Genomic DNA, 13217 nt, shown 5'->3' with positions numbered 1-13217 from the left:
GGAACGAACGTGTAATTGATTGAATTACTGACGAATATGAATATATGACACTCTTTGACATTATAATTTCATCTGTTGGCAAAGTTTCGAGTTCGACCTATACTTTGATTTACATGGTAAAGTTAGGCAATATAAACCCTTTTTTTTTTTGTTTCTAACACTAATACTTTAAAACCACCCGCAAATCACTGGTGCTAATGCAATATCACCAAGTTATATCGTAGTTTTTTGCTGCCAGTTTAGAAAAGCTTTATTTTCTAGAATAAATTAATAGCTTTAAATTTCATTGTAACATTGTAACGGAGCTCAGGAGAGAGAGAGAGAGAGAGAGAGAGAGAGAGAGAGAGAGAGAGAGAGAGAGAGAGAGAGAGAGAGAGAGAGAGAGAGAGAGAGAGAGAGAGAGAGAAGGGCTGTGTTTCTAATTAGCATTCCTTGGCTTCGACCTCTAACCAATCCCAGTGTACAAATGTTTAACTGAGTGTACTGAGTGTTAACTGGAAGGAGCATTACACACACAGTAAGTCAGCTGGTTTTCATGTTGGTCGGTTTTCTAACATTAATCAAATTAAAATAGTCATTTTTCTATTATTCCTATAAGATGCTATTTGTCGGGTTTTTTTGAAATTGAATACCTTATTAAGTTCTTAATTTCTCATTTCTTTATTGAATTGACTCTATTAACGTTAACAGAACATCTCAACGTCGTACAGTTCATGTACATCGAAGCTCAAATACACACTCACAGAGTGTAATACTATTGTCCTTTACTTCGATTTCAGGATTCAGGTCTTTTTAAAAAATGAAGTTCATCCTCGGCTATATTCTGCTATTTTGCGGACTTCTTGAGTAAGTATAATTATATACATGTACATGTATACTAAACGAATCCCCCAAATATTTGCTTCAATTAATTTTATACCACAACCTTTGATATTACATGGTCAGGTTATGTGTAAGAGTCTTTTAGCAAATCGATTAAGAATTCGCCTATGTTTATTCAATCTGTCCTTGTATCAAGAAAACCCACTTAACAAGTCAAGCAGATGTTCCCATCTCCAAAATACCAGGAAAAAAATCAGAATAGATATCATCATTAACGAGTACATACGGCGCTCCCATGAGAATAACTCTCTCTCTCTCTCTCTCTCTCTCTCTCTCTCTCTCTCTCTCTCTCTCTCTCTCTCTCTGAGATAACCAAACCAACTACTAAAGCTTTAAGTGCACCCGTTTTCCTACCAAATCTACATATCATGCATTTACATGCTTTATATAAATTAATTACACATACAGATATACAGATTAAATAACTAAATAGATCGCTGTTTATTTTTTGATGCGCTGTAAACATCAATTATACAAAAACATATTTTGTTCCAAATATAAATGATGTTTTTCATCACATTTCACATATTATTCAACATGATTCTATTTTTTTAACTGTTAAAGCTGTGGGTTTTTTTTATGTGATTAAACTTTTTTCTGGGAAAATTTTGCTTAATTAAAGTTAATGTATCATAGCATTACTAAGGCAGGATATACATTGCATAGATGTGCTCGATTTAATTCTGTATTCACACACTGGTATTAATATGGTTAGCTTATCAATTTGAAAATAAACATTTCACATCATGACTTAACAAACTGTGAGCGCTCTTTTTCTAATCGATTCACAGAATGCAATCTATAAAGAGCATTTTTTTTCTTAATTTGAACGTTAACACACGACAAATACCAAATATTTCAACTCGACATGGTCGATATGTGTAAAAGTAAAAACATATAGAAGAGGAGGAAACACCAACACTAGGCTCAAAGTTAAAAATCCAACGCTCTACCGACTGGGCTAAAGGTTCAACACGCTAGCTACATGTAAGTGCTAAAAGGAACGTGGCAGTACTGAGCCTATTATATAACTAATATAGTTACAACCTATAGCAGTTACTTTGACATCCAGTCAATGAAATATAGCCCCGTCATACATGTGTGTGTGTGTGTATATAAAGATCAAACATCAATCAAATCATTTTGTTTTCAGATTGTCTGTAGCCGACTGTACACGAGAGGAGGAATGTGAGTTTGAGTGAGTAGTCAGCTCCTCTCACTCTATTTAAAGCTGCATGGTCCGATTCTTTCAGTTGGCTTTTACAGTATCAAATATTTTCCCATACGAATCAATTATCGTAGAAAATTATACACTTTCGCCTATTCGAATTAATAAAAAATTCTTTATGGGCATACAAAAAAACCAAACCAAAATGCATCATGGCAATGTTCAGGAACAGGAACCGTTTGGTTTCGTCCCCCCGAATCAACCCGGATGTAATGCATCGATTGTAAACAAAACTAACTTCAGAAATAACATATACACAGGATTATCATATAGACTCTACTGAAAGTGATGTCAATCATCCCCGCCTTGACGTCAGGTGCGAACTCTAATAACTATGTGCGAAATAAAGATAGCCTTTTCATGTCGTTTGTTTTGTCAAAAAAATTTGTACATCGTTTTTTCATTGAAAAAATGGCTTAATTGAAATGGTTATACACACACATGTACTTAGCATAACCATCGTCTAAAAGGGTGCACAAAATATGATACAAAATCGGACCAAGCAGCTTTAGATAGAAGTCATATTAATATTCCTAAATTTATATGAGATTATCTGAGTAGTACGCAAGACTTTCAACAAACACACCAACAGAACACCGCGCACGAAGTCTCAATAATTTTTGCAGGAAACTTAAAAGAAATCTGCTGATATTTGCTGGAGCTATATTGGGATTCGCATTAGTCCTGAGTTTATGCACATACATTGTGTATAGGCTACGACGGAGGGGACCGGAGCCCGTGAGCACAGGTAAGTACTATGCTAAGTACGGGTATAGTATGTCAGTGAGAGTCAATTATAATGCCAGGACTTTATATACAGTGGCATAATAATAAAAGCTATCTAAAACTCCATACATTCTAGTATATAAATAATGAATAGTGTATAATAAAATCAATCTATGTTTTGTGTTTCAGAGACGCCGTCTATGAGTCATCATACATGTACGTGATACTGTATTGTAGCAACGTAGAAAATCATAGATGTAATTCGACAACCAAACCACTGGATGGCGTTTGTACATATCAATCATGCTGCCTTTTAAGAAGTTGGTCTTCCTTGCAACTGGAAGTATATTTCCCGAAATCTGCAGTTAATTAATACATTATTTTTAAAACATATAAAGCTAGTTCAAAATTTATTTGAATACATGTATTGTCAAATTACAAATAAACTTTGATTTTCGGGGTGTTGTTTTTTTTTTATTTCGACAATCTGTATATATTGTGGGTTTTTTCGCCCTTCTACACTCGTAAAGAGTTTTGCTCCGAATAAATTCCTCCTGAAATGGAAAATACGATATATTCTCTTTCTATTTCACACATTAATTAAGTATAGGAGTCGGAGAAATAATTGTGTTTGCCAGAGGCATGTATTTAACAATGTGAAACAGAATAATTATTTTAAAACTATTTAAAAAAATAATTTTTTTATATTAAGCTGATGTACACAACTCTGACCGTATCATCGTAGATTTTTCATCTAATACAATTGGCAAAAGTCAACCTTTTTAGTTTCAATTGTTTCTTGTTCAGAAAAACAAAGAGTTTGAGGGCGTTCTTTTGACGCCTGTGTCAATTTTTATCTTTTGCTTATTATTTTTGTAAATCGTACCATCTCTCGCAACAGCATTCAAAGATACAGAAAAACATCAAACGCAATGAATGAGTAATTAATTTGAATAACGAGTATATGATATTATTATTTAATATTATAATGAACAAAATAATATGCAAACTATGAAAAAAATGTAACCCCCCCCCCCAAAAAAAAAACCCACAATAAAACCACTTTCACAAACATACGTTTAAGGAAAAAACTGACTTTTACAGTTTTTTGAGGTCAAATGTCAGTATAAAATTGAAATTTAAAATTGATCCAGGAAACAATACATTGCATGGGATGAAATAAAATTGATTTTAAAATGTGTTTGAAAACACCCACTATTATATTCGATTAACGTGATGCATCTCCAAATCCCAAGAACAAATAAATTAAATAGAAATCGATTTGAATTAAACATATATTCTGTTGTTTGCTGATGTAAACATAAGGATTGGATACAAGTTATTAAACCTCAGGACGCCTTTCCTACGCAATTAGTGATAACACAAAGTGATGTTCAATATTACACATTATAATGGTTGAAATTATGACCTGAGATACACAAGCATATAAATCAAAAGACAAAGTGCTCTTTCTGATCAACAAAATTCTACATAATTACATTTATAATACAGGTATTTGCTTACAGGTTAGGATAAATCTGTCAAATCTTTTTCAAAGTAATTTATGATATTAGTCATATTATTGACAATAATGATAAGATTTATCGTTAAAAAAATCAGCTTTCAATACCTAGTATTGTAATAGGTGACATCATTATACCAATTCTGAGTCCGTACATGTAACTGTCTTTTTATCAGCTGATTCTCAATGCCGCCATGATGTTTGTTGATGTCCTGAATTTATGAATAATTTTGTATATATCCTGGTTATCGATTTGAATTTCAATTAAATCCATTGTTGACGATTGTTCCATCTTGTCACCACTTTATACAAATACTCATAAAATTAATATTCAATTTCTATGTTGTTAGTGGCCTTATTATCGTAAAAATGTTTTTAATTTTTTTGTAAGGAGTTATAAAATACATCTTTATTAAATCATCAAATATTACAATTTTACAACAACGTAACAAAAGAGAAGATAAAGTTGATGAAAGAAACATGCCGTTATAAAATTGTCATTTAACACTGCAAATTCATTTCACAGATATTTAAAGACAGCGCAATCCCTATCAACATAGGTTGATAGAATAAATTAATTCCTACATCAAAACACCCAAGGGAAAACCCAGTGAATCTTCATAAGTATAAAAATTTCACATACATTTCATAAATGACACTTTTTCAATGTCTATTTGCAAAAAAATGGGTTTTTTTTGTTAAGAGCATATAACTTTTTTCTCTATTTCAATGACTCATAGATCTCAACGGTTCCGTTTGGTTGTTTTCTTTTCTCTTCAACAGATTTCGGTTCAGTAGCATCCGGGAATGTAGACATGTTGTCACATGACGCTGTTGTCATCACCACGGAGAAGTTTCGCTCCACGGTGTCCGCGTTCATGACAACATGCGCCGGCCCGGTGTAGATTGTGTTTTTCATTAGGGTTTGGTAGCTCTTCTTCTCGTTTTCCATTCCAGATGGTTGAGATGAGTTGTTGCTCACATTACATCTCCTCCAGCTGCTTATGATGATATTCAACGAAGCCATAACAAAACTTGCAATAGAAAACACCGCAACTATGTACAGCCATGTCTCTTTGTCTTGCGATGCATCAGTGTCATTTTGAAAAATTTGCTGACGCAATTGTTGTTTCATTGTTTTCAACTCCTGGGCTATCATTTCAAAAAAGAAATTCATAATATTTACATCGAAAAATAAAATAAAAAGATTATCAATCTAAATATATCCTTTAACCGCTTTCTTGTCCTGAGCTAGTTTTTTACAGAGGAAAAAACGAGTTTTTAACAGTTGGGATTTACAAGTTTTCAATGTGACAGCAAGCCAGGTTTTCTTTAATTTTAACATATTTTATTCAATAAATTCAATAGGGTTGGACAAGAGGCATAGCCTATGTATATCATCTCCGGGTTTTCTTTTGTGTGAACAGTATCCATAATCCATTTGTCTACCCTGAATTGATAAACTCTACCTATTAAGAGAAACGGGCTACTCTATAGATGCAATATCATACCTTGAAGAATGGAGGAGTTTTCCGTACATTAGGGGGTCCCGCCAGCCCGCCCGCCATTTAACAATTTCAATAACCAGATTTTTCCTTCGGAAAACAAGGTTAAAAAAGGAAGATTTTTTAGGGTGGAGGTATCAGGACAAACACAAGGTCAATATTCACCTTAACATAAACTATTTTCTAAGTACAACTGAGTTAAGGAAGGAGTCTTTTCTGGTTTTCGACTTGTCAAACGTAAATTTGATTAATTGTTCATTAAATCAAGATGAAAGGAAATTAGAATAGTATATTTTTCTTTCTTTTTTACTATCGTACAACTTGGCATAGAAAAATGTAATCAATGTTTAGAATGAAACAAGGACTATATTTTTGGCGTAGGAAAATATCACATGTTGCGCAATTCAGAATTGCAGCAGATTATATATATATAATGAGTCTGTTTTGTCATTTTAAAAACAATAACAATAATGTTGGATTTTTTTTTACTAATGTGAACTAATAATATGATACTTGGGTTTCAGAATATGTTTTTAAAATATGATTTGCCTATCAAATAACATTTTTATAAGCTTTTTAAAGCGCCCATTCTATACATTGGTTTTTGTGAAAAAATCACTAAAATCAGTTTTTCTCTCTTATGAAACGGTCAATATATTAGCTTTTTTGTCAATTTATATCTTTATATAAAGTCTTCATAATACATAAAAATTAGAAATATTTCATTATTGGAAGCATAAAAAAATAATCAAAATTTCTTCAAAATTTAAGAAAATTAGAGGAAATGCGGGCTAAGCAATATCAATTTTAGTATAAATATTTATTCCAATTTAGTAGTATAAGCAGGTAGACACTCTCATGTTCTATGATTTCATTGAAGATTTGAATCTTCAAATTTTAAACAAATGTCTACAGAACTATAAAGAGCTACACTTATTTTTATCACTCTTTACGTTGAGGAAAAAGGTAGTGACCTTGACCTGACCTTTATCCGAAAACAAAAAGGTCAAATTTAATTAAACTGATAGAATCATTAAGTAATATGATCCTTTTGACTGTGTCAAAATTTCATGCATTTCTTATTATAAGAAGTATGTTTGATAATAATAAGACTCCTTCCTTAAATGGTTGCAATAAAGGGAAACAATCAGCTCTATATCTCCCAAAGCTCTTATTTATTCGTTGCAACTAACATGAAATATATAAAGAGGTAAAGAGGAGGATGCAAAATATTGATTGTATTGATAAGGAAAACCCATTGAGTTTTTGCTATACTTCCGCTTGAATAGTTATAGTTTCCATGTGAGGTAAAAGAGTTATTTAAACAAAACAATCTCAAATATTCACGACTCAATTTAGTAAATAGCCTTGTTATAACCTGTAGTGGTTGGGTGAGGACAGCCGTAGGACACATTGCACGTCCGGTTAGAACACTCCGTGCACACGGATTGACACCCCTCCCCATACCGACCGGCCACACAACTCTTGCTGCAGTTAACTCCATAGAAGCCCGGGAGGCACTCTAAAAGGGAATTACACTTGTATACGATATGCAGATAACATCTCTCTCTCTCTCTCTCTCTCTCTCTCTCTCTCTCTCTCTCTCTCTCTCTCTCTCTCTCTCTCTCTCTCTCTCTCTCTCTCTCTCTCTCTCTCTCTCTCTCTACTTAAGACGTAAAACGATCGATATAGCTTCATGGTTACCTGATTCATAAAACAAATAATTTCATTGCCCTCGATTTCTTTGAAAAATACTGAAATACTTGAGTTTGTGCAATAACCATAATAGGTTTGTAAAGGTAGAATAAATAAGTAAATATAAGCAATTACTTGTATCGCAACCTCCGGTGGTCTCATTCCACATATACCCTCTGCAACATTCATAGTTTCCATCTTTTCTGTTAAATTTAAGACAAATCTTGAATGATAAACCTATTGAATATTTTTTGATATAGTTTTGTTTTAGCTGTTAAAGATAAAAATATTATATACTTATGTAAAAGAAAAAAAAATTAGTAAACCTTTCTTTAAAACTCTTACTTAAATCCAAGTTGATATTTAATTCATACATTAAGGTATGTTAACAACTGGCTAGATATTGACTCACCCTAAACAACTCAATGAATAAACATTTCCGAACAAGATACAGAAATAACCATAGCGCACTGAATATACAGATGCCTTCATTTTACCATTATAGCTGGCGCTTTCTGAATGCAAGTGAAGTTTAGCCTTGATTAAACACGTTCCTGTTCCTCAAATAGCTAAGAGCTTAGAATCAATCAATCAATCCTATTCGACCAATCAAAACGTTATTTATTGGCATAATTCCAAAAAACGGGGACGTTATGGGCAGAAATGTGCCGTGTTTCAAATATGCACAGCACAAAACATTTTAAAAAGCATTGACTTTATCAAATCCAATGGTATATAACTCATATGTGTGACCTAAACATATACATCATGGAATTTATGCTGAAAACTGTTACATTTTTAGCAAGACGTCGAAATTTCAAACGCGACGCCATGAATATTTACGGAAGTTTATCTGTGTTGTAAAAACATACCGGTATCTGTGCATGAGTTTCGGTCTTGTGAACTGCAGATCACAAGTTTAAATCAGCATGCGGCCTATTTTACTGACCTTTTGAAATTATAAGTTTTAAATACAAAATTGCATATATTTTCGCCTACATGTATATGACTTATATGTATATACTTCTGATGCATTATGCTACATTGCATCTTTTATAAATCAATTTTCTGTTGATTTGAGAAACTATTCCAAGGTGTAGTGAGTCAGTTAAATACTAGTATCTTACGGCTTCCATTGGTTATTCACTAAAGCACCAGAAGCAAAATTTTTTTTAAAGCTTTCTTAACCTTTCTAATTACAAATTCTAATTTAAAATGCATGAACAATGAACTCGAAAAAGGCAAGGAAAAAGAGGGGGTGGGTGGGGGGGGGGGGTCTTGACTGTCAGCGAGTTTGATAGGCAACCTCAATTAAAAATATCATTGTAAAAAAATGGAAATGGGAATGATTGGACTGAACTTGAAAGATGTTAAAAAGAAATTGGATCTGTTCATGTTTCACAATATTGTTTGCACACACTTATATAATACTGTAAAATACTTTATTGTCAAACATATTTCTATTTTCTTCGGACTTGAAAAACATGACTGAAACTGCTTTGTTAGATTCTATCACAATGTGCATTACTTTAATTAAACGATAAAAGGTTTATTTATTTATGGAAACTGAATTAAAATTAATGTCCCATATCAGTTAGATACAAATGAAATCTCTCTCTCTCTCTCTCTCTCTCTCTCTCTCTCTCTCTCTCTCTCTCTCTCTCTCTCTCTCTGATAAAGATGAAGTCAAGATCGCGGAAGAAACTCTTTCTAAATGTTTAAAATGTCTGATAAAGATGGAGTCAAAAACTTTAAGAAAAGATCATGGAAGGAACTTTATCTACCGATCCACTGAGTCTACGCGCTATAAAAATGAATATGCACAGTGTAGGAACGGAAGTGTACAGTTTTAGGTAGCGCTTTTTGTCGAAGCAAATAAACAAATAGAAGAGGTAGCTCTGATTTTAATCAAATGAAATGATAAATGGATGTAAAAAAAAAACAAAACAAAAAAACTTCCTTAACAATTCAATCCGTTATGGTAATAAACTGGCACAAGTATAAACAGTTGTATTCCTTTTGCAACATGATTTTCAATGAACTTTTTGACAATCAATCAGGTCACATTCCAAAATTGTACGAAATACAATCATTACGACTGAATAGGGGACATGTAGAGGTAAAATATACCTCAAGAGAGTATCTGACCTGGAGTTTGATGTCATTGCAGTAGAAGTAGAAAAATTCCTCTGAATATCATGAGTTGTCATTATTGCATACTGTACGCGTAGCGCAATTTCAAGCATATATTTAGAATCATACTGTACGCTAAGTTCTATAATTAAGCATTGGTTTTTAATGGTAAGTTAACTCAATAGAATGACCATTGTATGAATGGACTCATTCAAAAAATTTCAGTGATGAAAAAACAAATATTTTTGCAGCGATTATTTTTGTAATTAGTATTTTTTAATCGACCTTACACCTTCTTTTACATAGCTGTCTTATGCACATGAGTGCTAAACTGAAAAACAACTATGTTGGTTTTGGATGAGATTTAAGTTCCGAGTTGCTTTCGTGTTACGCTTATACATGTATGTGCAAAAAGGATATTTTTTTTCAAAATATGTTTAGTACGTGATCATGATATCTGTTTTTAGCATGTGATTTTTAAAATCGGAATGATTTCCTATCTTCTGAAACAGGGTGAACTTTTGAAACAAATGTTTATTTTTTCATGACACAAATCTAGTTAAAAGGATCTAATTAGTATATTTAACAAATATAAAATTCATGGCTGGCTACAAAGGCGGATGTGAATAATTGTAATATATATTTATATTGTTTATATATAAGATGAATGATTCTTCCGATAAAAAAAACAACACTTGAAAATGTGAATAATACATGAACAGTCAATTATGTATACAGCATAGCGTATCATATCTCATACCATGGCAGTGGAACGTCATACCGTAGCATACAGTCTTATAGCATATCATTACATTCTCATTTGTCATAGCATACCAGAGCATTAAAATCTTATTCCACAATTATTAACGATTGTAAGAAACTAGAACTTTGGATTTTTTTTTCAGATCATGAGCTAGAGCCCTTCTGCTAAAGGAAAATTTCCTTTGATCTACTCTATCGGTTTTAGTGCGACCGGGGTCTTCAATAAAATGCAGATGTTATTAATAAGCTCACTGTATTAATGAATGCTTTTATGAATTCACGTAAGCTATGTTTATTTTATATCTAAAACATTTATATCTAGTAGATCTTCTCATTCTTCAATAGTATAAGTGTCCTGATCAAGCCCATGCTCCTGGTTTTGCGTATATGAATAAATAATCATATAAACATTGTCATCCTTTGTAAAAATTAAAAGATCAAATGCCGAATGGGAGACTTTTCATCCTAACTACATGTACATATAACATCTGAAGACCAACACTTAAATACATGTAACGCATGGGAAACTTCAGATACACATCACATGCAGAAAACGCAAAGTTAATTTTCAGATTTCAGCAAATGTAATTTCTTTACTTTCTAAGCAACTCAAAAGTACTTCAAATTAAGAGGAACGTTTATATAAATTTTAGTTTAAAGCATTTCCTCTGTTTCATCTTTAGTCCATGCATTAATTCTTTATAATCTAATTATCAATTATAATTGATTATAGTGACTGTCAAGGTATACCTACCTGGTAATACCTTCACAATCGCCTAATATTCTTTTTAGACAATTTCGCTGTTAATTTATCTTATATGTTTGCATTTTTCCTTACAGCTTGAAATAAACTTCAAGTTTGAAAACATTTGATTTAAATAGAATTTTAAAAAATATTAATTTTATATTGAATGTTCTGTATTACTTGATCCATTTTCATATTGCCGTGGTTACCAAAGACCAGCATATTTTGAAAGAAACTGTGAATATATTCACCAATAACACCAAGTTTTGGTTTAATTTGATATATAAACTTTAGCAATGGTCGTAATGAGCTGTAACATATTTCAGATAGTATGCAAGTGGGCTGGTGAAAAGGTTGTGAATACGTAATGGTCAGTTTACATGAAGTACTTGTGACTATATATGTAAACTCACGAACCCTGAGAAATTATAAAAAGGACGTTTGAAGACCAAAAAAGCCTCAGTGATTTTAAAGACGACGATTGCCTCAATTCAATATTTTGACTTAATGAAGAAATTATACCCGGAGTAAGGGAATTGCCTTATTGGTGAGGTAAGATGTTCAGCAAACGATAAAAAGAAATTCACTATATTATTCTATTAATTAAAATTCTAACGATATCAAAGTCTGCGAGAATGACTAGTGAATATTCTTCAAAACAAAAAAGTTACAGCAATAGACTAAATGCATTGCCTGAGATCCATTACTCTGAGCTTTTGAAAAAAAATTAGGTACATGTACATGTACATATATTTAAATTCATGCCACTTTGAACTTTTATGTCTTTACATTTACATCTACCCAATCTAATATAAAATAAATAGTTATATGGGAGGAGTATTGCAAAGTAAATGCAATTCGTTCTTTGCAAAGTAGTGCCATTTGGTGCAAAAATGCAGGAGGAAGATTTATATATTAGAAAAAACCGGGGTTAGATCAGTTATAGTTTTCCTTCCCCTTGTCATCAGGTACGTCTCCTTACACAAAGGATGCAGCTGTTAATACGGAAAAGAATTCAGTTGAATGTACATGTATGTACAGTGAATAATCATAGTGTTCGAACGCCCTGTAAAAATCCCACTTCGTCTATAATTAGAACCATTTTAACAAGGCCTTGGACCTTCCGTAAGACGTAGCTATCATTTCTTGCGTCAACACATGTTAAAAATGACGCTGGATTCAAGTAAAATATGCACCGATTGCGTAGTCTTAGCTCAGAAGCCAGACAAATCGTGTTGATTTCAATGAGCTTTCACTGAGTGGGCAGCAATGAAATAGACAGGCATACGTCACATTGCTGTTTGACACAACTACCCAAAGTCCAAGCTCCTGTTATAATGGTTCTAACATCACTTTCCTGTTATCATAGTTGAAAAAACTAAGGCGACGTTATTTGTCGCAAAGAGTCAAAGGGAATGCGACCTTTGAAATCGCGTCACGCGAGACTTTCGATAGTTGCTAATAGGTTCCTGGTTGTAAATAAAAGCATATAAAGAACATGTATCGTATTATAGAATGTAAACTGAAAATAAATTTAAAGATAACCAAGCAACAACAAAAAAGCGTTCATAACTCTGCTCGGACAACGACTGTGAAACTTTTATTTCAAAAAAGTTTATACATGTATAAAAATGTTCATAAATGCAGATATATTTAAATATTGACACAAATGTACACGATGTAGGGGAATCTCATTTGCGCAGACAACGGCTGTCCTCCCTTGAGACGGAGATCTAAAGAATCGCAATATAATTTTACTGATGAGATTCAAGAGTCATTTATGCTGGAATGGAATTTTACATGTATCGAGTTAATAATTGTATATATTTACATTTTTCAGTGTCTTTGCATGTGTTTAATTAATTTGAGTATTATGAGGTAATAATTTCGGTCGGGCGTGATCAAATCTATTATAAAGCCCTTCGGATATTATTGGATTTGATAAAGCACAACCCAAATTATCACCTCACAATACCCAAGGAATCATTCCTTATTCCTTTAAAAATGAATAACAAAATA

The 13217-nt window shown here is 32.5% G+C and overlaps 1 protein-coding gene across 1 annotated transcript; it reads right to left on the bottom strand.

Moving 5' to 3' along the window:
* Positions 1-3979: 3979 nt before the first annotated feature.
* On the bottom strand, positions 3980-8128 carry LOC105342373 (uncharacterized). The gene is made up of 4 exons (XM_066072050.1): positions 7971-8128; positions 7694-7761; positions 7242-7385; positions 3980-5510 (listed from the first exon to the last, which is right to left on the bottom strand). Exons 1-4 carry the CDS (start codon positions 8048-8050, stop codon positions 5080-5082), a joined length of 723 nt encoding a protein of 240 aa, XP_065928122.1. The 5' UTR covers positions 8051-8128; the 3' UTR covers positions 3980-5079.
* Positions 8129-13217: the final 5089 nt, after the last annotated feature.

This window comes from Magallana gigas, chromosome 9 (genome assembly GCF_963853765.1).
Source record: "Magallana gigas chromosome 9, xbMagGiga1.1, whole genome shotgun sequence".
NCBI classification, from domain to species: domain Eukaryota; kingdom Metazoa; phylum Mollusca; class Bivalvia; order Ostreida; family Ostreidae; genus Magallana; species Magallana gigas.
The sequence above is the reverse complement of the archived record's forward strand: the minus strand, read 5'-3'. Positions and strand labels throughout refer to the sequence as shown.